This window comes from Cordyceps javanica, chromosome 1, assembly GCF_051103115.1.
Source record: "Cordyceps javanica chromosome 1, complete sequence".
Classification (NCBI taxonomy): domain Eukaryota; kingdom Fungi; phylum Ascomycota; class Sordariomycetes; order Hypocreales; family Cordycipitaceae; genus Cordyceps; species Cordyceps javanica.
Genome location: NC_139295.1, coordinates 7905216 through 7930081, shown reverse-complemented (window position 1 = coordinate 7930081; position 24866 = coordinate 7905216). Strand labels below are relative to the sequence as shown.

General features: G+C 55.4%; 12 protein-coding genes across 12 annotated transcripts; 7 read left to right on the top strand and 5 right to left on the bottom strand.

Moving 5' to 3' along the window:
• Positions 1–1553: 1553 nt before the first annotated feature.
• Positions 1554–3266, top strand: V2A60_002425 (FAD-dependent oxidoreductase; the record flags this gene model as incomplete). The annotated part of the gene is made up of 4 exons (XM_083253776.1): positions 1554–1665; positions 1748–1971; positions 2034–2432; positions 2499–3266. 4 exons carry the CDS (start codon positions 1554–1556, stop codon positions 3264–3266), a joined length of 1503 nt encoding a protein of 500 aa, XP_083109902.1.
• Positions 3267–3538: 272 nt separating this feature from the next.
• On the bottom strand, positions 3539–6412 carry V2A60_002424 (uncharacterized protein; the record flags this gene model as incomplete). The annotated part of the gene is made up of 3 exons (XM_083253775.1): positions 3539–5910; positions 5967–6160; positions 6213–6412. 3 exons carry the CDS (start codon positions 6410–6412, stop codon positions 3539–3541), a joined length of 2766 nt encoding a protein of 921 aa, XP_083109901.1.
• A 324-nt stretch (positions 6413–6736) lies between these two features.
• On the top strand, positions 6737–8815 carry V2A60_002423 (uncharacterized protein; the record flags this gene model as incomplete). The annotated part of the gene is made up of 1 exon (XM_083253774.1): positions 6737–8815. The coding sequence occupies one exon, from the start codon at positions 6737–6739 to the stop codon at positions 8813–8815; it is 2079 nt and encodes a 692-aa protein (XP_083109900.1).
• A 171-nt stretch (positions 8816–8986) lies between these two features.
• Positions 8987–9266, top strand: V2A60_002422 (uncharacterized protein; the record flags this gene model as incomplete). Its single annotated transcript, XM_083253773.1, has 2 exons — positions 8987–8995; positions 9060–9266. The coding sequence occupies 2 exons, from the start codon at positions 8987–8989 to the stop codon at positions 9264–9266; spliced, it is 216 nt and encodes a 71-aa protein (XP_083109899.1).
• A 101-nt stretch (positions 9267–9367) lies between these two features.
• Positions 9368–9814, top strand: V2A60_002421 (uncharacterized protein; the record flags this gene model as incomplete). The annotated part of the gene is made up of 1 exon (XM_083253772.1): positions 9368–9814. One exon carries the CDS (start codon positions 9368–9370, stop codon positions 9812–9814), a length of 447 nt encoding a protein of 148 aa, XP_083109898.1.
• A 25-nt stretch (positions 9815–9839) lies between these two features.
• V2A60_002420 (uncharacterized protein) lies at positions 9840–10204 on the bottom strand (the record flags this gene model as incomplete). Its single annotated transcript, XM_083253771.1, has 2 exons — positions 9840–10129; positions 10195–10204. 2 exons carry the CDS (start codon positions 10202–10204, stop codon positions 9840–9842), a joined length of 300 nt encoding a protein of 99 aa, XP_083109897.1.
• Positions 10205–10415: 211 nt separating this feature from the next.
• V2A60_002419 (uncharacterized protein) lies at positions 10416–11027 on the top strand (the record flags this gene model as incomplete). The annotated part of the gene is made up of 1 exon (XM_083253770.1): positions 10416–11027. One exon carries the CDS (start codon positions 10416–10418, stop codon positions 11025–11027), a length of 612 nt encoding a protein of 203 aa, XP_083109896.1.
• Positions 11028–13945: 2918 nt separating this feature from the next.
• V2A60_002418 (uncharacterized protein) lies at positions 13946–14398 on the top strand (the record flags this gene model as incomplete). The annotated part of the gene is made up of 1 exon (XM_083253769.1): positions 13946–14398. One exon carries the CDS (start codon positions 13946–13948, stop codon positions 14396–14398), a length of 453 nt encoding a protein of 150 aa, XP_083109895.1.
• Positions 14399–15685: 1287 nt separating this feature from the next.
• V2A60_002417 (uncharacterized protein) lies at positions 15686–16417 on the bottom strand (the record flags this gene model as incomplete). Its single annotated transcript, XM_083253768.1, has 1 exon — positions 15686–16417. One exon carries the CDS (start codon positions 16415–16417, stop codon positions 15686–15688), a length of 732 nt encoding a protein of 243 aa, XP_083109894.1.
• Positions 16418–17228: 811 nt separating this feature from the next.
• V2A60_002416 (uncharacterized protein) lies at positions 17229–17768 on the bottom strand (the record flags this gene model as incomplete). The annotated part of the gene is made up of 1 exon (XM_083253767.1): positions 17229–17768. The coding sequence occupies one exon, from the start codon at positions 17766–17768 to the stop codon at positions 17229–17231; it is 540 nt and encodes a 179-aa protein (XP_083109893.1).
• Positions 17769–21410: 3642 nt separating this feature from the next.
• V2A60_002415 (uncharacterized protein) lies at positions 21411–22625 on the top strand (the record flags this gene model as incomplete). The annotated part of the gene is made up of 1 exon (XM_083253766.1): positions 21411–22625. The coding sequence occupies one exon, from the start codon at positions 21411–21413 to the stop codon at positions 22623–22625; it is 1215 nt and encodes a 404-aa protein (XP_083109892.1).
• Positions 22626–23070: 445 nt separating this feature from the next.
• V2A60_002414 (uncharacterized protein) lies at positions 23071–24762 on the bottom strand (the record flags this gene model as incomplete). Its single annotated transcript, XM_083253765.1, has 2 exons — positions 23071–24408; positions 24478–24762. The coding sequence occupies 2 exons, from the start codon at positions 24760–24762 to the stop codon at positions 23071–23073; spliced, it is 1623 nt and encodes a 540-aa protein (XP_083109891.1).
• Between the last annotated feature and the right edge of the window lie 104 nt (positions 24763–24866).

Below are 24866 nucleotides of genomic sequence, written 5' to 3'. Positions count from 1 at the left end.
ACACCACAAAATGCGCACAGTCTTTCATTAGCTGGGACGACCCAAAAGTGTTTATCTAGGCATCTGAACCGCAGCGGAATGCGCGATGTCGTATTGCGAGAGCAAGAATGCTTCCGAAGACACCTACTCTGACTGAGTACAAACACCGGCTGTGACCGCCTGGTGGCTTCTTTTGCCGACTTTATGCGCAAGGTCGCCCCTCCAGCCGTGTCCTTGTCCGGTTAGCTCGACCGATTAAGTGAAGGCGTATTTCAGTTGCCACCCAAACTCCTTGATAGCTTTTTTTTGAATAGTACAATCTGTCCAGACGATGCAAATCTTTCTAGTTTTTCTGTTCCCGGCCGCGGGATAAACGCGGTGTAGTACTTCCTGTGGATCTTGGTCCCAGCCGCTCAATGCTTCCTCGTCGCAGGAAACCAGAGGCGGCGTGCTTATGATGTACCTCCCCCATCCGATGCTTCTCGCCCTCCTCATGGCGCAATCACACGCGGTCACCGCGTCTGCGATATCCATTCGCCGATATGTCAACTCCAGCACCTGAACGTTGCCGTCTTCCGTAGCTGCGCGGCGATCCTCGTCATCCTCTCTCTCAGGGAAGAAACGACTCAACTTCAGAGCCAAGATAGGGAGGTCTGTCTGCTTCTGTATCAGAAAACACCATGTCTTCTGCCACAAGACTTGTCACGCTATACCTATCTTTATTTTAGGCTGAGGTATCACAGACTCGTCAGTCCATGCTGCAGGGTCCATGCTGCAGGGGTCCCGGGAGCCGGGTTCGACGCCTCTCCGAAACTGCTAGTCGTGCTAACGAGCACGAAACTGTCAACCTGAGACGCTAACTTCGCCGCTGTTTCGATAATGTAGCATGCGTTTCGACGTGAGGCTTGCGCAAAATGGCGACGTGGATTGTATGCCTGATACGGCTGCCGCACAGGATGGATGAGTTGAAGTCCATTGATGTTATGCTGCCGGCCCGGGTCGTCGTCGCGAACGGCAGGATGTCGACGCCAAGCGGCTTGAAGCAAAGCGACGGCAGACTTAGCATACCGTTACGCGCTGTGCCGAGATGGCCAGATGAGCCTGTGACAAGCGCGTCGTATGTCTCGTCCACCGCGAGGTAAAGTGGCGATTTGAAAGTGCTCCCCGTGCAACATGCGACAGAGAAGGGACTTGATTCGGGTCCAGTTCGTGATTTGCCATTGATACGAGCACCCCAGTAATCTTAATTGCCGCGGAAGTCGCAAAGCACGTTCATCCGGAATATGCCTCCGGGCGGAAGGAGAGCTGTGTCCAAAAGCGCATGACGTGCCATGAGCAGCCAGAAAACAATGCGGAGCCATTGTCGACCCTGAAAAAGCTGCAAGCTTCGCGCGATGTGAATCCATGTGTGTTGGAAATGTGTTGAGCTTGATGACACTCCACGAACACGCACATTTAATGAACGCGTCGAATGTTGCTTCCTCGCGCCCGTCGCATTTACTTCCTCACATCAGCAGTTCTTGCAGACACGCGACCGCACGCCCAGCAGGCTCCACCTTGATCCCACCTCCATCATGACGCAGTCACAGAGAATGGTCATTGTTGGTGCTGGTCCGGTCGGGGCTTTAGCTGCGTTGTATGCGGCTCAGCGAGGCTTCGCCGTCGCGGTTTATGAGCTACGTCCAGGTATGTACTCGTCAATGCTCGCATTCAAGCTTGATTGCAGCCACTCAGATACCGTACTCATCTTGATCCGACTCCTAACAAGACACATATCTTCGTGATTCTGCGGGCGGCTCTCTCGGTCCTGGACAGCCTGTCAACCTCGTCATCTCGGAGCGCGGCATGAGCACCCTGCGTCATGTCGGCCAGCCAGAGCTTCTCCAACGTGTCATTGCTAGCTCTGTATGTCTGCGAGGCAGAATGATTCACGCAAAGAGCGCATTCGGGGGCCTCCTCCAATCGTCACAGGGTTTAGACGCTCTCGGGGGAGTGAGTGGCTACCGGTCAAAGCAGAGAAACGCGCATATCATACTAACCACCGAATGCGGCAGACCGGCCTCGCCATCGATAGGACAGCTCTGGTCGCAGCACTCCTTGACTCCCTCGATGCTCTGCCCAATGTAAAACTATTCTTCAACCACAAGCTCATCAGTGCCGATTTTCACAGTGGCAGGGCGCTGTTTGAGGACAGAGACTGGCTTTCCCAGACCACAGAGGTCAGGTTCGATATCATGGTCGGCGCCGACGGCGCGCACTCTACCGTCCGGCCCAACATGACGAAGGTCTCTCGCATGGACTACCGGCATGAGTACCTCGATGTGCTCTGGTGCGAGTTTCGCATGAAGTCTGGCAAGGCACAGGCCGATGGGTCGTGCGCCTGGAGGTTCTCACCGGACCACCTGCACATCTGGCCCGCAGGAGATTCCATGTTCATCGCCGTTCCCAGCAAGGTAAAGCCACCTGACAGCTCATCACGCGGCGAAAACGTCTTTTTTTGTCGTTGCTGACTAGCGCAGGATGATTCATTTGCCTGCACCCTCTTCATGCCGGCGGGTCGTTTCGCTTCTTTACGAGCCGACGAATCCCAGATCCCTCAGTTTTTTGATACAAACTTTCCAGGCGTCCGAGATCGCATCTCCGACACGGACCTGATCCGTTCGTTGAGCCAGGGCCCGCACCAGTCCATAATCAGCATTAAATGTAAGCCATACCATTTCGGGTCCTCCGGCGTCATCCTCGGGGACGCGGCGCACGCGATGGCTCTCTTCTATGGCCAAGGCATGAACGAGGGCATGGAGGACGTCCGTGTTTTATTTTCTGTGCTGGACAAGCACGCGCAGGCGGCAGACGCGGCTCCCTGCGAAGGGAGGGCTGCCTCGTCCATCGAAGCTGCCAGGACACGCACGCAGGCACTGGCAGAATATTCCTCCAGCCGTTGGAAAGATGCACACACGACCAACGACCTGGCGATGCAGAACTACCTTGAGATGCGAACATCTGGGTCCACGATCCATGGACTTCGCAAGACGCTACAGGAATTTATGCGCGTGCGTCTTCCTTCCCTGGGGTGGCGGACTAGGTATTCACGGGTCGTGTTCAGCAACGGGCCGTATGCCGAGCGCGGGCGCGGGAGCGAGGGCCAGGGTCGTCTGCTGAGCATGTTCGCGGTGCTTGCTGCCTGTCCTGTGGTCGCTGCCGGGCTGTATTTTGCTTGCGCTCGCAGCTCTTCGGCGACAAAGTCAGGCGGGGCTATTCACGCGCTCTGGCAGTGGTCTGGCTGTTGAAGGCATTTTGGGGACCTGCGATGAGCACTCCACTCTACGCATAGATGTAGTCCTACATACTAAATAAGAATGTTTCCTTCTGCCGATCAAAACCAAGGCAAATATATTGGCAGCCAGCAGTGCGGGGATCAGAGTTAAGCTCTGTCCAGACGATCGCGACGGGTAGTACTTAGCACCCGGAGAAGGCCGGACCGAGGCAGCGAGCCGCCCGCCCAACGTCGCTGGTCTATCGTGTGCCGCGGCAAGGCGTTAGGTCTATGGCTGCTAGCATGCTATGAGGGATACAATGTTTTATTCACGAACTCTGCGCCGTCGAAAGTCCACTCCGCGAAGGGATGGTGCTCTTCGTTCGACTGTAGAACACAGACATCCTCGCACCCGTTGAGCGTCACCGTCGTCATGGTGAAGACCCGACCGTCTGAGAGGCTCTTGGCCACGGCCACGAAGGCATCGAAGTCTCGCAGCAGCTCGCCGTCGATTTTGGTGACGAATGCCTTCTTTGGCAGGGAATACAGGGCCGCGGTCGATCCCGCCCGCACGTCCGTGATATAAATGTCGTAAGCGTCCAGGGCCTGGTCGGGGCTCAGCCAGTGGCGGACGGTGAGAGGCGTGGGCTGGATCGATGCCCCACAAAACTCAACACAGCGAGTTGTTTCCAGAGCATCCACTCGAATACTCTTCAGTTCGAGCTCCTGCGCTGCGCCGTGCCGCCACACGCGTGCAGGGATAGCGCGAGGATGGCTCACCTCAAAATCCCCCCAGCACGTGGGCAATGTCTCGTCCAACGCCAACACGACATCACCCTCCGTCAGCTGGGTGGTAAAGGCTCGTTTCACCATGAAAATGCTAGAAGTGCAGGTCGACTCTGCAACAGATAGGAGAAAGTCCTCCGGCACACCCATGATCCGCGCTTGACGTGTCGAGATGACCTCCATCTCCGCGGGTATCACATGAAGGTCGGGCGCGGAATCGTGCGCGAAGCGGGACAGCGACTTGGACAAGCTCGCCGCCGGCAGGCCGCCTATGCCGGGCATCCAGATGGCCTGGACCGATCCGTCCGAGCTCACGACTACACCGTCTGCGCGCTGCACCTCGGAAGCCTCCTCGAGCCCGAGCAGATCCGCATTGACCGGCTGGCATCTGAGGGACGGCGTGTTCGGGCGAGGCGACGGGCGCGTGAGCACGACCGACCGTTGTACAGCGTCACCCCGCAGCAGCTGCTCCGGTCCGCTGAAGTAGATGAGGCTGGCCTCGGAGCCGCTGTGCGGCCGGCGCTGGTCGAGCGTAACGCCGTCGGCGCCAGGTGGCGCCGACGAGGCGTCAAATTGAATGATCGCGTAGCAGTGATGTGCGTGCAGAAACACGCACCGCGCCGCCACCTCCGCCGACGAGCCGAACGTTATTCTTAGATAGCATGCCTTGTGCGGCACAACCCTCCGGGAGACGACGGCGAGGCCCGCCTCGGCATCAACGACGACGCCCATCCCTCGAGCCAGCGTGGCCGGGTAGCCGTCCAGGGACAGATACGCCCGGCTCTCGACGTGGACCAAATTGGCTATGATGGCCGGACACCGGGCGTGGGGCGAGATCCTGTTCAAGTAGCCGATGCGTGGCGACGACGGCGGCGGCGACGGGCGCAGATGCATCGTGGCGCTGCGCCAGAGACCCGTCGCATCATCCTCGGAGAACACGGTGATGCCGCTCGGAGCGTAGAGCGTCAGGACGGAGGCGCTGCGTCGATAAAGGCTCTCGAGACGGGCGTACGTCACCACGACGCTTTGGCCCTTGTGAAACATCGTCAACCGATCCAGGAACTCTTCCAGACTGTGAATCACTTGCCCGTTCAGGCTGTGGATGACCCAGCCGGGCTCGCCGTCGCCGATCGTCAGCGGCCCCGCGGACTCCGCAACATAGACGCCACGAGCGGCCACGGACGCGCGGACGGCTTGCACGTATGATACGTCATGGCAGAAGAGGCCTGCATACGACACCACACGTTTCGGCGTGACGTCGTAGAGGTTGACGACGTTGACCATGCCGAGAACCAGCTCCCCGTTCCGGAGCAGGCTTACGGAAACCTGCTCGTCCACATGCTCGTCGAACGCATTCTCAAGCTCGTCGAACCGGAGCACGGCCGCCCCGTTCACCTCGAGAAGAATGTCGCCAGGGAGAATCCTCCCGCGGGAGGGACCGCCCGGTAGGACTGTCTCCGCGACGAGCAGCCCGCCGGACGGCGTGATCAGCTTGCGGAATCTTTCCTCCCACTCCGAGCCCAGTCCCAAGCCCTTGCACTCGTGGAGCGCCTTCATCGTGAACCGACACTGAATGTCGCCTCGGGCGACGTGCTGACCTTGGCGTAGACGGTTCAGGGTTCGCAGAACAGGGCCTGTCGGCAGTATGAAGCATATCGCACCGTTCGTCATCCCCCCGGACACCATCCCCAGCACGAGGCCATTTTCGCCCAAGGCTGGGCTGCCGGATATGCCGCCGCTCAGGTTCATGTTGGCCATGTAATAGCTGATGTTGAAGTCACTGTACGGCCCGTCATACTCCGGGGCGTTACGGTCTACCCGGCTGATCGCGCCGTCGATGATGCTGGTGGCCTCGCCGGCGTCGTTGCCGACCACAAGTACCGGCTGGCCGACTACACGAATGGTTAGACTTCCTCCGTACTGCGCCGGGTGCCGGTGGGTCAATTACCGAATGCGCCATCTGGACTGAGCCCCAGGCCGTCTATCTTCGTATTTTGAACGCCTTCCGGGTCGTACTTGAGAAAGGCAAAGTCGTGAATGGGGTCGATGTAGAGAGGCCGGCAGGAGACCGCTTCCTGGCCGAAAATGCACAAGCCCCAGAACGGTCCCGGGCCGGCCACGTGTCGGTTTGTGAGAATGTAGCTAGAACGCACGGATCAGCAGACCGACCTGCCGCGGGATTCTGCATCTGTACCCTCTCTTGGCATCCACGACAAATCCGGTTGCCTCGCTCGTCTCCGCACAGTCCCCGTCAAAGGGAAGCGTATGGCTGAACTTGATAACGACCACGTTTCGGCTGACTCTGTACGAGTCCTTGCGACTCTGGTGCGCGGAACGTCCCTGGCTCTTGGCCGGTCGCCGGCGGAGCGCCCGCCGGAATGCTTCACAGAGCATGTTACCGGCAGCAGAGCAGATGGCTGTAGCTTCATGCCGGCCAGCAGACACGTCAGCCGTCTTATAGGCACGACATCCGGTGCGTTCCCCTCAGCTAGGGCCCAAATGTGGCTCTTGAATGGTCGAGTGCCACGTCTTGTGGACGGGGTCAAAACTGGCTGACCATGCGGACAGCACAAAAGGACGCTGCGTCCTACTTTTCGTGGCCGGGTGGCGCGACCGCGGCCGCGCGAGTCTGCTCCGTACGGACACGTATAAGTAGACGCTGCCCTGGAGCTGGGCTGGAGGCCTTATTGACCTTGGTCGGGGCATGAGAAAGCGCAAATGAAGCTTCTGCTTTACGTTGCTGCGATAACGCATCCCGCGGCGGCTTCTTTCCTACGAAATGCAGCACCGCGCAGCGCAGGTGGCCTGCTGTTCCTCAACACAACCCAGGCGGCCCTGTCGACGTCCACGATGTCAGTGTCGCCCGTGATATCCTCAGCTGCTGGCAGCAGTCTTACCACGCAACGAACAACCACCTGGCCCCCCACCACACCGCCCGTAAGGCCAGGCTCGAGCAGCACCGCCGTGACGGCACCAACGAGTCCTGGGGATTCGACCATAGTAGATAGCAGCTTCAGATCGAAAAGCACCCCTGGTGCAGAACCGACAATTTCTGATCCGTCGACGGTGATATTGAGCAGTCTAGGCGGCACTAGCAGCCCTGGTAGGGTGCCAGCAAGTTCTAGCGATTCGTCTTTGGGCTACGGCAGTTCGAATCCAGGGAGCAACCCCGCGGGAGAACCAGCAAGTTCTGCCGATAAACCAGGCTCGAGCAGTACCCACACCCTAGATCCGACTACCTCTGGCCGTCCGACCGCGGTGCGCGGTAGCCCGGACCCGGGCAGTGACCCCGTAGTGGCACCCACCAATGCTGGCGATTTGACTACTACGCAGGCCAGCACAAGCTGGAGCACCTACACAGTAAAACCGACAACGTTCGCAATCCTAACTACCACACAGCCAGAGTCGGGCCTGAGCAGCAACCCTGTGGCCGGGCCCGCGTCCACAGACGCAACTACAGCATCCTATCCAAGCTCAGTTCAGCCTGGAAGCGGGGACAAGGCAGGCCCAGCGAGCACGGCGACGCACAAGCCTGGGCTTGGTTGGTCTACAACTGGGGCTGAGGCTGTGAAGCCCACGGAGCCTCCCGCAGACCGTCAATCACCCTCCGTCCATTCAACCTCCCCGACCGCACTCCGCCAAGCTACCTCGGGGGTGCCGAGCAGGACTCGGACACTGACGCTCGCCAGCGCGCTCTCCCGCACAGCGCACAGCACAGCGACTGCGGACGTCACGTCCCGATCGCGTCAGGATGGCGCCTCAGGCAGCGTGAGCACTTCCCGGACGCCATGGGCGGCGACGACGGCATTGCCTCCCGCTTCCGCGTCCAAGCCGCAGACGGCCATGCATGCTGCGGCGAGTGGCGCGAACACAACCGTAGACGGTAGTCTGTTGATCGCCACGTCCCCCACGACCCCTCCGGCCGGGGTTCATGTAAACGTAGCCGAGAACCTGGCCTCTAATGGTGGCACCGTGACTAGTCAGACCAAACAGGGTAGTGATTCCACCCGCCGCACTTCTACGGCGAGCGCAGTAACGCTCTCCAGCGGCGGGGCCGTCCCGACGACAATACTTACAGAGGCCGCCAGCCCAACACGGGTTCGACCCTCGTCAGCCGCGACGCCTTTGCAGGGCCTGCCTCGCGTCATTCTGCCCAACAGCGCACGTAGTTCGACGGATGGCAATCTCATCCAGCTCGGTTTCCTTTTCCCGCTGAACTATGTGTTCGTGTCCCAGCATCTGCAAGCCGCGGCCCAGATATTCGAGGTGCTCCCCGTCGCCTTGGCGCACGGAACAGTCCAGCGCGGCGCGATCCAGGTCGCGAAGCTTGTCCCCTACGACACGCAAGCTACTGTGGGTTACATTGCGACGGTGGCAAAGCTGCACTATCCGAAGGCTTCCGTCGATGAGTTGCAGAGAGAGATCCTCGACCCGAGATCCGAGATCTACACCGGCGGAGGAGACATGCAAAGAAACTTGACGGCACTCATCGATCCATCCATCAAAATCACCGACGACGATGGCGGGATGGACTGTGCTTCGCCGCCGTGCGATGCCTCGCCGGGCACGTCCGGCTCGTCGAAGCAGACGGGGATCACTGTGGGGGCCGTAGTAGGAGGGGCGGCGGCTTGCGGCGTGATGGGACTCGGCATATTTCAGCTCTACAGGCGGCGTGGGTCCGCTCTGGCCACGGCGTGGCCATTCCGCAAGCAGAAAACCCGGCTCACCGTGACTCGTATCTCGCGGCCGGTCGGTTCTGTCAACAGTCTTGGCTGGGACTGGCTAACGGAAAAATGACCGTGTTTGGTTGGGTTTGGCATCGTTACAGACACAGTAAGCGCGGCGAGCGCGGGTGGGAGCGTGCGGTCGATGTACTCGGCCGGTGAAGCACGTACCATCAGCCCGCATTGCAGGTAAGAACGAAACGCATGGCTATCGCAGGGGCGCACGGATGATCTGGTCGACGGCATGTCTAATGTAGATGTGGTTACTGAATATACTATCAATACAATACATGACTTTAACTTGAATCCTGCGTGAGAATGGCATTGGCGCCGAGGCCGATCGTGAGCACCGGTTGTCCCGTGGATCCGGCAAGGTGCCATCCAGCGCTCTCATGGGCGGTCTCCTTGTCGCTCTCGGCTCTCCGGGCCGCCAGTTTTCGCCGCCGCGGTCTTCAACAGCCGCTGCAGACATCTCCGCCAAAGGTGGCGCGAGACGGTCGCTCAGCCTCCATGGGAAACTCTAAAGGACGTGGCCGGAATCAGACCTGTACAGGCAACCACAGGCATCCATATACGTGCTGCTCCCCGCTGGCATGGCCACGCTCGCACACAGCGCCGCCTCGCCATGGAGTCGCACGCCCGCGCAACATCCAGTGTGTACTCATCTTCTTTCACGCTCGAGGACTCCTCCGCGTTCGAGGATTCTTTCGCGCTCGACGATCTCCTCGAACAAATCACCGCCCAGGCGCGGGAGCACCAGACAAGCGGCGACAACGATGTGCCGCCCGAGAGCTGCGGTATCGACGGGGCGCGGACACCCCGCGCGGCCGTCAGGAATAATGCGCTGCCAGGGAGTTGCGAAATGTACCAGACGCTGGAACGGCAGCTGGTCATGCAGAATGCTGAGCTGCAGCAGAGGCTCGATAAAGCGCGGAAACACTTTGCTCGTCTGTACAATGCGATGGAGAAGGCAATGGAGGTGTCGAGGGAGCTCTACAAGATTTACTTGACAGTTGTACACGAAAACGAGGTAGAACGTAAAAGAGAGAGGGCTAGCGGAGAGTACTTCTAAATCGCATTGTTTCTAAGATCACTATCTACGTGCTCGTGTCGCTCTCGGCAGTTTCGACGACGACGCGTTCGTGCATCAAGTCACGCAGTCTGATGAGGTCCAGAATCACATAATCGAGAGTTTCCGATATCTTTAGGCGTTCGCCACTCCGAATCGATGCGACCGAGGCTGTCTCCGAGTCGGGCACAAACTCGCTACCCTCGCCGACGACAAAGTCACGGAGGCTACCCGTGCTATCGGTGTCGGCTTCGCTCGATGCAATCTCGGAGCTCGAGCCTGCGTCGCTGTCGCTCATGAAAAGTTTGGCTTGATCTACTGGAGAATTATGTTAAAAGGGCGGAGGACGGTGCATTGGCCGGAACGCGACGTGGTGAACGTACTTTCAGTCATGGTTGTCCGTCTAGATGTCTCTACAGCCAGGCTCAAGCGCATGCAGGAAGAGCGTCGCACTATATGTAGGGGTCATGAGCACTAATTTGCTGGAAGCGGTCAAATCCTACCGCCATACCAGACGACAGGCAATGCGTATAAGAATCTGCCAGCGAGCAGCGCGAGTTAGCCCTGCACCGTCTTGCTCTGTGCTATCACCACGTCTAGCACCATGGACATTCACGGCATGCACAAGTATATCTACTACGGGAGGCAGTTTTTTGCCTTGGTTGTGCTGATTCTGAGCGTCGTCATGGTGTGCCGGTGTCGCTACGCCGGATTCTTTCAATGGACCTCTCCGAAACGGTCCGAGTCTGATGCTGCGGATGCGGCCATCCGTTCCGTGAGAGCTGGCACATACGCCCTCTGCTTCAAGACCGACCACGACTTCTGCTACCCCGTTGCTGTGTTTCTACTGGTGGATATCATGTCAACGGTCTTTCTTCTTCTCTCGCTCATCTGGTTCGCTATCACCGTCTGCCTGGGTCAGAGGAGCCTGGAAAGCAGATTTTCCAAATATTCCCTGCTCGCTCAGATGTTCGGGTTCTGGGCGGCAGTTCTCAGTTCTCTTTTTGCTTTCGTGATGTATACAGTCTCCAGAGTGCATCTGCAAGACGGTCAACTGGACGCGGGCTTCTCTACCGTGGGCGGTTTCGCGAGCATTGCGCTGTCGAGCGCTGCCCTGGCTGCTCCGCTCGTTTACGGACTTTTCAGGAAGAATCCTTTTCACAACCGATTTGAGGTCGATCATCAGTCTCAAAACGGTGATCATTATAGCCGCTAACAGAATGCTTTGCCACGAAGAACCCAGCCGCTGCCGCCAGATGCACAGTGCGACCACACAATGCAAAGCGGGTGAGGTTCCCAAGCCCTCACGGATTTGTCTACGTTCGGAGTCCGTTTGGAAAGAATCAGCCAATTTTTCTTCTCCAGACTTGGTCGGAAACCTTAGTGCATTCTTGAGGCTAGAGGCCCATGAGTGTTTGTAGCTAGCCAATGCGTGACAACGTTTGTTTAGACCGTTATGCGCGCTGCCTGTCCATTCAATTATCATAGGTGTGATCGCGTGCGTATCGTATGTAGCAGTGCATTTGCGCCGTCCAATTCCGTAAAGATTGGTGACTTACTGGTACATACGCAGGCGATCGCTGTAGATGGTAGGGCTCGAAGCTTGCGGCTGCATGAAGGAGCGAGAATCGCCTGCTGCCTACATCGCGAACAGAGAAGTGGCCGGCCTTTCACGGTGGGCGACTGCTCGCCAGGGGCGCCCTCCATAGAGCAACAACTCCACAATCTACGCAAAGCGGACGACTCTGGAGCAATCGGTGCGAAGCCGCAGCGCCTGTGCAAGCGCGGATTTGCACCCGCCGACTGTGCGTCCACTAAGCCCTCACTGCGAGGGCCCATCGAGCCGAGCGAGCTGAAAGCTACTTCGCATCGGAGGGTGAAAGCCAGCGCAGTCACAGCGAGCCGGATGGCGCTTTCCGACGTGCCATGTTCAAAGGCGACTCGATTTGTCAGGTATTCTGTGAAAAGGTTTACGCATAACGGCGCTCAGCATCCGGACTCCGAGGTCTCTGTTTTCTTGACTTGCTATGGTAGAGAATGGCGGAGGCTTGTTCTGGCGCAGGAAGACAATCGCCATCTCCATCCACGTGGAGAAATACAACACTATAGAGGCAAGAATGGAGCCAACCAACACCTGAACGTGATAGCCTCTAGTACCCACGCTGTAAAGCTGATCTCGGCCCAAGATACTGGGAGGATCGGGCTGCCTGGTACTCGGCGAAGACCCGGCGCCATAATGCGGCCCAAACAAGCGGCACTGTTATTCTTACCAGGAGCTGGCACCGGTCTGGCTAGGTATTGGTATAGAGTGCACCCCTCCTCGCGCTGCGAGATCATATAGCGTTACGGGTGATGATGTGGGCGGTGGGGGGGGGGGGGGGGGAATGCTGGTCACCGATGCACACACGCACGTACATCCGACTGTGGACGAATCTGAGGGTTCGTCGCAGACAAGAATCTAGAATAAATGAAGCGAGACCCCGGCTCGAGAACAACCTATACGCCGCTCTGTATATATAGAATGACGAAGCTATCCTCATCAGGGGTAGCACTAAGGATGGAAGCTCGCTTGAGAAACGCGAAAGATCAACGCCGTTCCGGCTATGGAGACGCAGCCAGCAGCCGCCATGAAGGAGCGGCGGCGCGAGCGCGGATAGAGAAAGCGGGCAGAAAATATGGAAAGGCGCGCCGAGATGCTTTTTTTGCGATTTTTTCTCGGTTGCGCCTGCGCTACACGTCAAAACGTTACAAGCCAATCGTGCAGAGGTGATCGGTCTCGATCAGGCAATACCATCCACAGACTTCCGTTTTCTGCTTCACAAAGGTGACATGCGAAGACCGTAAACACGTAAGCGAGTCCAGATTACCCATCACGACCTCGCTGTCGAACGCTTCACTATACTGTGGAGGGCTATTGAGGGGGCAGCTCACAGGGCATGCTGTCACCGATGCGCTGGCATGCAACCACCTCGGGCGTCGACTGAGTGTGGCAATTCTGTCAGGAGACGAGGACAGATTCCTGCTCGAACAGAACGCGCTCTTCAATTTTTGGATACTATTAATAATTCAATACTATGCAATAGATATCTACTCCCAACGAGCACGCAGGCCGTGTCGCGAGAGAGCCAGGCACGGAATCGGCGGGCGAGAACATGCGGTCAAGCCGCAGGGGCACGTCTTAACGGTACTGGAAAACGTGACACTTGCAAGGAATCTTACGATCAAAACAAGTCAAGGACTTTACACTTTAAGGAGCTCCAAATGTGTAGATGATACAATTTCTGACCATCGTCCCTCCATAATTTGGGGGGTGGCATTCCTGCTCGATGTCCACCAAGTCCGCGTGGCATGTATCCGGATCGATACTCCTGCTGTCGGTGAATTTCTCGTCGAAGGAGTCCCAATGCGAATGAAAATCGTATGAAAATATGCTTTGAGCATAATCGCTGCTGTAAACTCCGTTTCCTCGGGAAAGCGATTCGTGCGTTTGGCGACAGAAATTACTTGTCCCTCGCTCAAAGATGGCCAAGTCTAAGTTGGGCATCTCAGTTACTCGGAAGCAAACTATTTCGCCATCGAGATTCTCCTTGGGTCTTTTTCGATGGCTGTTACAGCGGTACTGGAATTGACAGGGTGCTGCTTGGCGAGAAACGTTTCATCCCTGTGGCTGTCGAGGTGTAGTCCGCCGGTCCGCTCCGTCTTGCTGACACTAGGTGCCAGAAGGAGAAAACGCTTGCAAGGAAGACGTACCAGTTCATCTGTGGCAGCAAAAGGGTCGTGATCTGGGATGTTTGGCTTTGACTCAAGCGATGGGCTCCTGCCTATATGACTCTTGATGAATGTTTGCCGAATACTAAGCAGCTGGTTTTAGCTTCGGAAGAGTACGATTTCGTTCTAAGCACCATATCCGGCTTTCATCCTTCGGCAAGAATCCGCTTTTGTGTAGGCAGATGAGGCCCAAGTACGCTCTCGGCTTATCGATAGCACGGCTACAGCCCAATACTTACGATCCCCATTCACTCTAGCAAAATATAAAGATGGAGCTCAGTTGCAGCAAGCCGATGACATTCGATAGAGACATCACCGCATACGCCACATCTCAAGTCCAGCAAAAGGTCTGCATCAGGTGCCATCATGGACAATGATGAGCTCAAATATGCAGCGTGTACCGACGGTGCCTTGCCGGGTTTTGACACATGCGACGTGGTCCGGCAAAAGATCAGAAACCATCTGAAGAAGTCCGGTATGACAAAGACGGCTTTTCTGCGCGTTATCTCAGAAAATGTTCATGGAAGCCTCAGCTTTCAAGTTGGGCAGCTCAATCGCTTCCTAGCGATGAAAGGCCCGCGGAAAGGCAATACCTGCGGTGTTTACTACGCTGCGTATGTCTTTTTTGAGCATGAACGCATTGGGAAGGGCAAGCCAAAGACTCGAGATCGCATTACTATGGAGAAGCTTTACCCTACCGGCATGGACACAGAAAACGTCCGAAACTGGGCCTATGCTCCAGCGGATGCAGAGGTTGTCATCGATAGGTTTGGCGTTGTGAAAATTAGGCGTCCAGACCATGAGTGCCGATCATCATGAGCCCTTGACCGTGTTGACCCTGGAGGGTGGCGATGCGCCGAACAGCTCTTCAGCATATGAACCTGGGCCAAATGGTCAGCCGCCTGGAGACTAAGTTGTCGCGGTGACAGAGCTCGCGAACGTCTTGACTCTAAAGAAAGACCATGGCAGTGACCAAGCAAGAATGATAATTGGAGCATCGGCTGGAGATCCGGAACGGCTCTATGACGGTATTATTGCCGCGTTTGGCGAGGCTATTGATCGATGCTAATTGGCTGGATATTTGGGGTTCGGAAATGCGCATGTTTTTTCTTCATGACCTACATTCATGGGCAAGATGGGCTTCCAATTTTGGTAAAGTATTTTATTTTCCAACCAATTTCGATGGAATCGAAAACCTGTCAAGAATTCTCGCAGCGATCTAGAATGCAGGCAAAATTCATTTAAGCGCTTGTAGGGCACACCACCATTTTTTTCCTCGGTCGCAAGAATGATGCGCAAAGTAATTCATCCAGTCATATGTTTCGACGTCGAGGTCACAGTTACCAATACCCAATATAAGCTCACAATTGCGCATGATACGCTGGCTTTGCTCGTCAGACATATTTCCAAGTTTTTATAAAATGTCTCAGGGTAATATTGTCATGTGCAAAACCAGCTTGAGGTCATACTCTCTGTCCTGGGAAATTACTGTAGCGCACGCCGTAACCGCCAAAATTGAGCCATTAGCCGGTGTTTACAGGCTCATCAGCCTGTTGATTAGCGTGACGGCCTGGACGCCCACTAATACCGCCCAATTTTAGCGGTTACAGCGTACGCTAATTTCTCAAGACAGAGAGTGTGATCTCAAGCAGTTCTGCACACAATAATAATACGGAAAAATCTTGAAACAGACTATGCAGCCTCACGGTTCACATACTGCAGCGTTTAGTAGTATGGGCATCTCTTCTTCCCGAGCGCCAGCATGTTCTAGACAACTCGTTCCCTTGCATGGTTCTGGCTCTTGGAGCGTGTCTGGGTGGCTATCGGGCCTTTCAAACATGCAAAGGCAGGATTACGTCCTTCACAGTGATTGGTTGTGGCCTGACACTGTCTTTCACCGTCCATTTGGATTGATAACAACGCGGCATGCGAGTTGTTTTGGGGGGTGGACAGACGACATAGAAACGATCGAGAAAGGACAGGAAGGAATAAGGGGAACGGAGAATGCGAGTAGTCAAACATGTACCTAGGCAAAGCTAGTGAGCCCTATTGGCTAGAAGCCACCGGGCGTAATAAAACAATGAATGAATGTAACATAGGTAGAGCCTAACCTCTCTGCGGCTCCGAGACACACCACGCCACTTTATCCACGCCAACTCCGTCTGGAAGCACGGCAGCAAATCCTCCGGTGAACACCAACATATTATCACTTCCCTCAACGCAAGTGTGCAAAGCGCGACCTGGATCAGAATAGAAAATGACCGCCGTAGTTTGGGCCCCTTGCACCGATCGGGCGAAACAGCCCATGTCCTCAACCTCTTTGGGCCAAAACTGTCCATCGTGCAGTCCAAAGTAGAAACATGTTTTGGTGGACGGAATCGTCACTTTCGTTTTGGCATCGTCGAAAATAGCGTCAGAAGGAAGAGACTCCTTGAATTCTTGGAAGAAGTTTTCCCCGAGGATGTCTTCGAGCTTTTCCGGTAGGTCAGGCTTGTTTTTGACTACACCAAACACGAAATTGAAGCTTTCGCCTTCGCTTTTTCCAACCCTGGGTTCGTCGGTCTTGGGTTCGCCGGCCTTGGGTTCGCCGGCCTTGTGCTCGCCGGCCTTGGGTTCGCCGGCTTTGGGTTCGTCGGTCTTGTGTTCGCCGGTCTTGGGTTCGCCGGCCTTGAGTTCGTCGCACTCGTCGATCGCCTGAGCCAACAGACTGTATCCGCCCAAGACTGGCGTAAGGCCGCGATCTAGCAGCTTTTCAAGATAGTCGTCCTTTGGCCAGATCAGCCGCCAGGACTGCTTCCAGATGCGGGCGTTTGCTTCCTCTTCCACGAATAAGCTCATTGTGCCGGATGTCTAGCCAATGCTGCCTCAGACTAGTCTTCACGGAGACCTGACCAGTCTTATAGATGAAGAGCGCGGCATCCCCTCCCATGCCACCACGCCGGCCTGTCGGGAAGTACTTTGTGGCTCAGAGCCGCTTCTAGCTTCCCATGTGGCCCAGTCTGCTCAGTCTGCGACAGCTGCTTCCAACCGTGGCAAAGATCCGAATATGCACTATAGATCTCAGAATTACAGCCATACACGGCCCGCGCAAGTTCTTGCCTGGTAGAGCTACGACTGACAGCACTACTGTATCACGCTACAGTCCACAGTTACAGCACTGTACTGCATCTAGTTCACGCTCACTATGAGTGCTGGAGCATTTGCGCATGGGTACGGATATGAATGTTATCAATTTTGTAACCGACTTCAAGTGTGGAAAGAAACGCCAAAGCTTCGCAAAATGACTTGAAAACAAAAATGAAGCTTGCTTAACTGCTTTAAGTACAATAGGCCCTTTTTTTTTGGCGGTTGCCATGATTATTAGGAGGTGGATGGCGGCATGCGGCGCACGGCTTAAAGACAAGTACGTGGGATTTGGTGGGAGGCCATTTTGCCCAGTGCTGTAGAGTCATCTGCATAGGTAACTGGCAAACGGCCTTGTTCAATCATATTTACCCCACCGAGAAGTTTCGGGGACACTGTGGATAACCGGCGTCAATACGTCACAAGTTAAAATGGCCCCGCTATCACATACTAGAAGTGTGACATTTCTCTCTCCCTATCCTGTACAGTACATTTCGGCAGTTGAGAAGAGTGATTGGGCATATTGCTATTCAATATCATGGTCTAGCTCGGAGTCCGCCTCATCTCCGACCGACGCTTCAAGGTCCTCGGAGAATAGAACCTCTTGCTCACGGTCCGGATCTCTGACGCCCCAGATGCTATCTTGCCTCTGTAAACGCAAGATGTCATCCTCTAGTTGTTCTTTCTGGCCACGGAGGGCTTTTATTTTGCAATCTAGCGCAATGTATTCTTCCTGCAGCGTTTGAAGCTCAGTAAGCCGCGACTTGATGACAGCCAGTTGTTCGTCCTCCACAGCACGTAGCCGCTCTGAACAGTCTGCACCGTGCAAATGCGTGGTATCATGCACCGCGGTGATGTTATCGGTGCAATGTTTCACTCTGCTTTGCAACTGTGCGACGTCTACACCCAGCCTACCGAAGCTGTCCCACATGTCCTCTGCAGCGATGGTCGACCTTGTGCCTGTGGGCAGCGCAAGGAGAACTTCAGGGGAACCAGTTTTGCCACATGTGTCTTGAAAGAAGAATATGGATAAGGTGATGGCGAAAGGGGATGTGTTGCCTTCCATTGTAGAGCATGGCCTATGGCTCTGTCTTTGGTCGGCGGATGCAATTATGTAGAAATTGCAATTGACATGATGGGGAGCATAAGTAAAATTTGGCGTAGCTGAGCCAGTTTTTGCGGTTGAAAGTTGTGATGGTTGTCTTGGTGCTAGATTCAGACACAGAAAATGGATCTCATGGAAGAAACGCATATGCATACTTAAGCCAGACCAGCTTACATGGATTGACAACGCAACGCAAGACTTGATCACAACAGCCGAAACAACTACAAATGAGCCGAGAACTGATGGATTGGCTCAAATCCGAAGCTATGAGAGGCACAAGCGAAAGTCCTCATGTCATCGCGTCTTTTCGTGCGGTATCGTGGTGCATCTCGCTGTGGCAGAGCGTATGTAGGATGGTCGCGGCACTGCCACTCGCGCGAGCTGAGCGATGTTTCATGGCTGCCATGACTTTTGCGTATACGCATGCAAAGAGACAGCTGGCCGCAAAATTCGTCGTGACGACAATATGTCTCTGGCTAGCGCGAGCGATGTTCTTCGCTGCCGTATGGTCACTCGCCTGGTTGGTTGTCAAGGTCACACTTGTGATACCTCTTCGATGGTTGTCATGGCTTGTACAATAAGCGTTGCCGCACCTTGCTAGAACAGACATGCCAAGTAGAGAGAGCAAATATTCGACTGGCACTATTTTTCTATGCAGTTGATTCGTTCAGAATGGGGAGGATCTAGCTCTGGCAGAAGAGGTTGTCCGCTACTTGGCCTGATTGGCTTTTAACTTTGGAAATTACAGAACTACAGACTTGATATTTATTTTCTGATGGATGAGATCTTCTTAGAAACCGTATTGTTTGACGTAGCTGAACCCAGTCGCCGAGTTCTTGTGTCGGACATATTCGTCGGGGTTCAATCACTCCTGGGATACAATCACTCCCGGGACACAATCACTCCTGGGACTCAATCACTCCTAGGACGCAATCGCTCCTGGGATACAATCGCTCCCGGGATGCAATCACTCCTGGGACTCATCCACTCCCGGGATTCATCTGTTCCTAGGACACAAACACTCCTGGGACCAAAATCACTCCCGGGACGCAATCGCTCCTGGGACGCAATCACTCCTGGGACTTAAATCACTCCTGGGACTCAAATCACTCCTGGGACTCAAATCACTCCTGGGACTCATCTGTTCTTGGGACACAAACACTCCTGGGACCAAAATCACTCCCGGGACGCAATCGCTCCTGGGATACAATCACTCCTGGGACCAAAATCACTCCTGGGATACAATTGCTCCCGGGATACAATCACTCCTGGGATCTTTGCGTCAATCCCAGGACCCTGGTATCGGTCCCGGGATCTCTACAGCAATCCCAGGATCTTTGCATCAGTCCCGGGATCTCTACAGCAATCCCAGGATCTTTGCATCAGTCCCGGGATCTCTACAGCAATCCCAGGATCTTTGCATCAGTCCCGGGATCTCTACGGCAATCCCGGGATCTTAGCATCAGTCCCGGGATCTTGGCATCTGTCCCGGGATCTTGGCATAAGTCCTGGGCCAGAACTGCCATCCTGAGATAAAGTTTATATCCCAGGAGCTAGCTGCCATCCCAGGAATAGCTTACTATCCCAGGTTTTGACTGCCATCCCAAGACTTGTTTGTTATCCCAGGACTTGCCTGTTATCCCAGGATCTGGTCCAGCCTCTTCATTCATTCATTCATTCATTTATTCATAGACTGTCCCAGCCGCCTTCAACGGCAGCTATGCAGCGTTCTATCTACCTATTGATTTTGCTGTCATCGGCCCCGAAGACGAAGTTCTCTATGGCAAAGTTCGCTTCATCTTCGGTCCAGACAACTCTATCATACAGGTGAATATTCATGACTGTTCTGTGTCTCTGACTTGTCAGACCCTTCCTGGCCCTCCTCAGCTTCTGTCTACACAAAATCACTCGTCTACGCTATGAGTATTGGGGTATTTGGACGGGACAGCTTGGAACTGGCCCAATAGTCCCGTCCTGATCATCATCTTGGCTGCTTGTACTGCCATGGACGAGCTACAGAGTATGCGTTTGAGGTCAACCCATGGCCGCTTGCCTGCCCACATTCTGTCTCTTTCATCCGCCCAATCTCTGCAATCGAGCAGGATATGGCGTGCGGTTTGGGGGCCGTAACCGCATGGGCACTGGCCCGAATCTGCCTTGTTGATAGAGCGTAAATACGCTCCTAGGCCGACCTTTCCAGTGCGCATTTGGGTGATGACTGAGCTGATGGCTCTGTGTGTTCTGCTGTGTATGGAGAGTGTTGCCTTGCCGGGTCGAATACCGAGTTTGAAAAGGTCGCGTCCGTGTTTGTCGGTTGCCCAGGCTTGGGCCCATTGCTTGTCGAATATTGGTCCTTGTGGTGGCTAGAAGTGTCCTTGGTTCCGTCGTGTTTGGTGGCGCCGAATTAGAATCCGCCGCTTCTTTGGCTGCATGGTCGGCAGCCTCGTTTCAGTTGTAAATGTGGTTCGGAAACAATTGTTTCCAGGCACTCCGACATGTGAGGCAATCCAATGGGACTGGATGTTTCGTTTTTGGCTCCGAAGCTCATCTAGAGCCTGTATGGCCTCGATGAGGATATACTGGCCGGATGGACACTTCGGGTTTCGGACAGCCTGAAGTGCCGCCTGGTTGTCGGCGAAGGTGGCACACCGGCCGGGAGCGACTCCTGTCCTGGCTATTGATGCCACTTCCATCAGTATAGATACGGATTACTGCTGTTTCCATGGCGTTGCGCTCTTTAATGGCTTCTGCAGCTATTTTCGCTATGCGGACAAAGGGAGCCGTCCACTAAGGCGGCACCACGTGCGGCCGGCGTTTCTCCAGTTGATCTAGATGTCCTCATGTCCTCCCATATTGTGCCGCCGTAGGTACTGTACAGTACAGTATCACTTCTTCCTCCTCCTCCTCCTCCTCCTCCTCCTCCTCTTCTTCTTCTTCTTCTGTCATAGGCTGCCCCGGCTGCCGTTTGTGGCAGCTGTGCAGCGCTGTCTACCTCCAGATTCGCGGTCCGGGTTCGACGACAAAGTTTCGGTCTGGTCAAGCTCTGCTTTGTCGTCGCTTCGGATCGCTCTATCATGCAGGTGTTGTGTTGGAGTGCTATCGACGGGACAGCTCGAAACTGGCGCCGCAGCGCCGTTCCTATCATCTTAGCTGCCTGTAGGTACCGGTATACAGTAGGTAGGTAGGTACATATGTACCAGTACTTACAATATCGGTTTGAAACTCTCCAGTCGATACTAGATATCAGCACAAAGCCGCTGAAGGCATGTATAATAACTCCTATACCAGGTTACCTACAGCCTTCTAACAGCCACTATAGGCGGTTTGATAATGCATATACTTTTCATCGGTTCACATTCGAGTCATCGCAGGCTTACGGCATCAATCTGCAGTAGGCGCGCCAAATCATTGCGGGAAAAGTATAAAGGCACGGTCTTTCGCTCATAAGTGCCCGATCATTTTGTCATTCAACGTAGTACCATCACAATGGGGGCCTCCAGAGGAGTTAGCAAACGATTGAGATCAGATGAGGCGTCGCAAAACCCCTCGCAGCAGAAAAAGTTGCGGAGGCTTCGGGGTTCGGCACTGGCATTACTGTCTGCAATGGAGAACCAACGAGGGACCGCCGCCTTTGCAGCAAAAGAACGGGAGTTGAGAGAGATAGAAGAGGAGATGGAGTGGGACTTTGACCAACCTGCGGCACAACAGTCAGACAACCAGCAGACCCCCCCGCCCCCAGGACAGCAACCCCCGCCCCCAGGACAGCAGCCGTTCAACAACGGGCAAAGCCCCCCGCCCGCAGCAGGACAACAGCCGATTCACAACAGCCTCACCCCCTCCCCAGCTCCCTCTGATTTTATGGAACAATATGGACAGTATGACGTCGATACTATTACGGTGTCTTTCCAGGATCTCACTCTCGAGGCCGAAGGTGGTACGCTCCTCGGCTACCTGAATCGTGGTGCGCCCGGTGTCTACAACATCTATCAGCTGGGCGGCCCCGGGCAGTTCAAAAGGTACTACGCAAAACGGACCGGGATCAAGAGCGGAACGAATCTCAAAGCGGCGCGGAAGCCGATGGAAGGATACCAGGGCAACGTTGGTATTCAAGGCGTTGTGGTGCGTCCAGGCGCCGACATCTCCGCCCTCATCCCATCACGATGGCCATTCAAGCCGGGCAAGTACGGAGAGAATAGACTTCAAGCTCCGTGGTGCCTGGTGAAAGTGGTCCCCCTCTGCCAGAAAGACGGACCGGCATTCTGGATGACGCGTGGCTGGGTTCGGCAGAACTTTGGGAAGAATCCATTGATCGTAGCTCATAAAGACTACGTTTATAAAGGTAAAACAGTCGTTGAGCGCGGAACCGAAATTGGGTACGCGGATCTTGAAATTATTAGTGCGTACATCGCGAATCAGGAAAACTACGGCCGAGAGCCTCACTGTGCTCCTGGCACTTTCCGCAAGTCGCCATCGTTAGACCGGGAAGTGGTGCCCCCTCCGCCACCCCTCGTAACAACTGAACAGCCCGCGTCGGGTGTCCAATTCGCAGCCCGACCTGCCACTCGACTCAGTCCCCTGCCACAGTACTGTCAGGCCCCGGCGCAGCCAGGCCAAGTTGTGTATCCCTGTCTCCCGGCCGCCCAAGCTGCCCACCCTCAGTGGGTCCCAACCCAGGCGCAGCCGGGACAGCTAGTGTACCCCAACAACCAGCTCCAGGCTGTCCAGGCGACGGCACTACCAGGCCAGCCGGACCCGGTTGCAGGGCTTCTGGCTCACCAGTATTGGCCTCAACCGTCGCTAATCAAGCAGGAGGCATGATGCTCGAAAGTCGCGCGGGCGAATCAGCACAAAAGATTCAACATCACGTAGCTGAGGCATTTTTCCAGGATGGCGTCGAACACAAGTATTGTTTCGTTTTCTTTTACGTAGTGTCTGCTGTGAGTTACTGCAAGCCGGTTGCCAGGGTGTGGAAGTGGCAGATGTTGTCGGATAACTCTGCCTCTGTTGAATGGACAAGCAGACTTGACGTAAATGGTGAATGTCATAAACCATAGATATTAGGGGTTGGAAGGCTGGCCAGCCTCCCTGACTCCGTCAGGTGGCTGGGACGCCTTCTCGAAACCTAGATAAATGACGTGAACCTGTCTAGCAGATCAGGAGGACAAGCTTCTCAAGAATAACAGAGTCAATGACAGCTAACTGCCTCACAACGTGACACATGTACGTGATTCAATCCGCAGATCAGTTTTATCTTGTATTACGTCTAGCTGGGAGCGCACAGATAGTCTAGATGTTGGTGAATAGCACTGCTATCGTAGTTCCCGTCAACCAGCAGTACCGTGTTACTTCCTGCACCAATCGTGCACGCATAGCAATCCTCCGGTGTGATGGCGCCAGTCCTGCCTTCGGTGCTGAGAGCTCGGAGAGACCAACCAAGGCTGCAGAGTCTCGTTGCCATGTGCTCCAGGTTCTCTCTGGTCGCCGGCTGAACATGCTCCAGGGTCTGCCATTGGTCATCAACTAGCGTCACGAAGAAGACACAATCTGGCGAGAAACTGGAGGGGTCCTCGCCCGCCTCGCCCGCCTCGCCAGGCCACCCTGGCCCCTCCACGCCCGGGTTGCCACTTTCCGCGGGGCCGCCAGGTCTGGTTTCCTCGCAGCTTCTTTCGGTTTGATCTCCTGGGCCTGTCATGTCTACGGCCGCGCCAAAGAAGGCTTGACACAGAGACTGCACGCGGATGGAGGCTGTGCCGTGCAAGGCCTCCAACAACGACGGCATGGAGGTATGACCGCTCAAATGCTCTCTGTCACGTTCGAAAGATAGGAGGTCGGGAAACCCAGCGACATGGCGCGATTTGTGCGGCATGCTGCTGAATGGTTGACCGCAGTGCGCCGGGCGTGGCAGCTGGGTAATCCCACGGCATACCTTTGACATGGCCTCCTGAATGTATTCTACGTGGGAGCGATCCACTGCATAAGCAGAAGGTTTGCGCGCCCTCATCAAGGCGTGCTTCGCAATGACCATCTCTGCCGGCACCGCCGTGAGCTGGGTGATGTTTTCAGAACCAAAGCCCAAAGTGCGGGCCAATGTCGCAAAGACGTGCAGCCTCTCCTCGTCCGCCGGTCCTGGTCTTTGTTTGGCGAGAAGACGACTGGCCGGCCTCGTGGGCGCGCGTGCAAGGTCGGTGGACTGTAGCAGAAGAAAGCGCCACAGCAGTTCTCTAGCAGTCTCGAAACCTGTAGACTTGGTGTACATTCTACGCAATATGTGGTCGCATGATGTTTTCGGCTTCTTATCCGCAATGTGATACATGCAGGGGACGACCTCTTCCATGGCGCGGCAGTCATCGAAGAAAGTGTTCAGGGAGGGGATCACCAGGACTGGCATTCTTTTCAGGCGATGCAGCAGGCCCGCACGCCACTGCTGGTCCGCTCCGGGAAACAACTTCCCCCCGTCGACGAGGGCAGCAATCTCCTCTGCGTCTTTCTCAGAGCGTCCGGGGCACTTGCCTTCCAGCAAGAGCACGTCAAGCTCGGTGAGCGTCCTGCCGTCCGCGATCTGCTTGAAGGTAGCGATTATGTGGTTCCAGTACGACTGGACCTGCTTCGGGCCGTTCAGCTCGATGCTGGGACTACCCTGCCGTGAGGCAGCTCACGTATCGGTACGTACCTCGAAAATCCCGAGAGCGATGACTTTATGCATCAGCTTCAGCCAGAACCCGGCTCGCAGGGCGTCTACGGCGAGCAGAGGATCTAGCGCCTCCGCGTACTCTGGTCTCTTGAGGATTCGTGTTGCGCAGCGCTGCGCGTTCTCTGTGGAGAGCCTCGACAGCCAAAAGCTCTTGCCCTTCTCGTCTCGTTCAAGATCACAACGGCGAAGCTCGCGGTAGGCCTTTGTGTCCTCCTGACGCGCTATCCACTCTGGTGAGTTGATCTTCTTCTGTCCCTGGGGCATCGTGCTGCTGCTGGACCATGATGGCTGCTGTTCCCAGGATCTCGTCCGTTTATATCGTGCAGAGGCCGTGTCAGGAGCCAGAAGCAGCTGTGCTGCGAGGTACA